Raw genomic sequence first — 305 nt, 5'->3', positions numbered from 1 at the left:
GTCACATCACTTCCTTATGCCAGGGCCTTACAAAGAACAGTTTGGCCCAGGGAGACTCTCACAGTCTGTATAATTCTAAACCCATGTAAGCAGTGTCCCAAGCACTCTGTATGCAGACCTCATCCCTTCCACAGACTCCCCTTGCGAGGACCTTCACCATCTGATAAGGTGTCTGTTGAGGCAAAATTTCACTTAGCAAGAGGAGGAGAGAGGGTTTCACACTTACCTATTTGCCAGAGAGAAGACGGCAAGAGAAGTGGATGGGAGAGCTGGGAATTCAGCTGCCTTTTATACTGGTCCTTCAT

General features: G+C 48.2%; 1 protein-coding gene across 1 annotated transcript in view; it reads right to left on the bottom strand.

Moving 5' to 3' along the window:
• Positions 1-305, bottom strand: part of LOC110391298 (feather keratin Cos1-1/Cos1-3/Cos2-1-like) — a 7,180-nt gene extending 6,875 nt beyond the window's left edge. Inside the window, exon 1 of the mRNA XM_021383119.1 lies at positions 227-305. Within this exon, the coding sequence (XP_021238794.1) occupies positions 227-305 (79 nt within the window). The remainder of the gene's footprint in view (positions 1-226) is intronic.

The sequence above is a fragment of the Numida meleagris genome, unplaced genomic scaffold, assembly GCF_002078875.1.
Source record: "Numida meleagris isolate 19003 breed g44 Domestic line unplaced genomic scaffold, NumMel1.0 unplaced_Scaffold344, whole genome shotgun sequence".
In the NCBI taxonomy this organism is placed as follows: Eukaryota; Metazoa; Chordata; class Aves; order Galliformes; family Numididae; genus Numida; species Numida meleagris.
The sequence above is the reverse complement of the archived record's forward strand: the minus strand, read 5'-3'. Positions and strand labels throughout refer to the sequence as shown.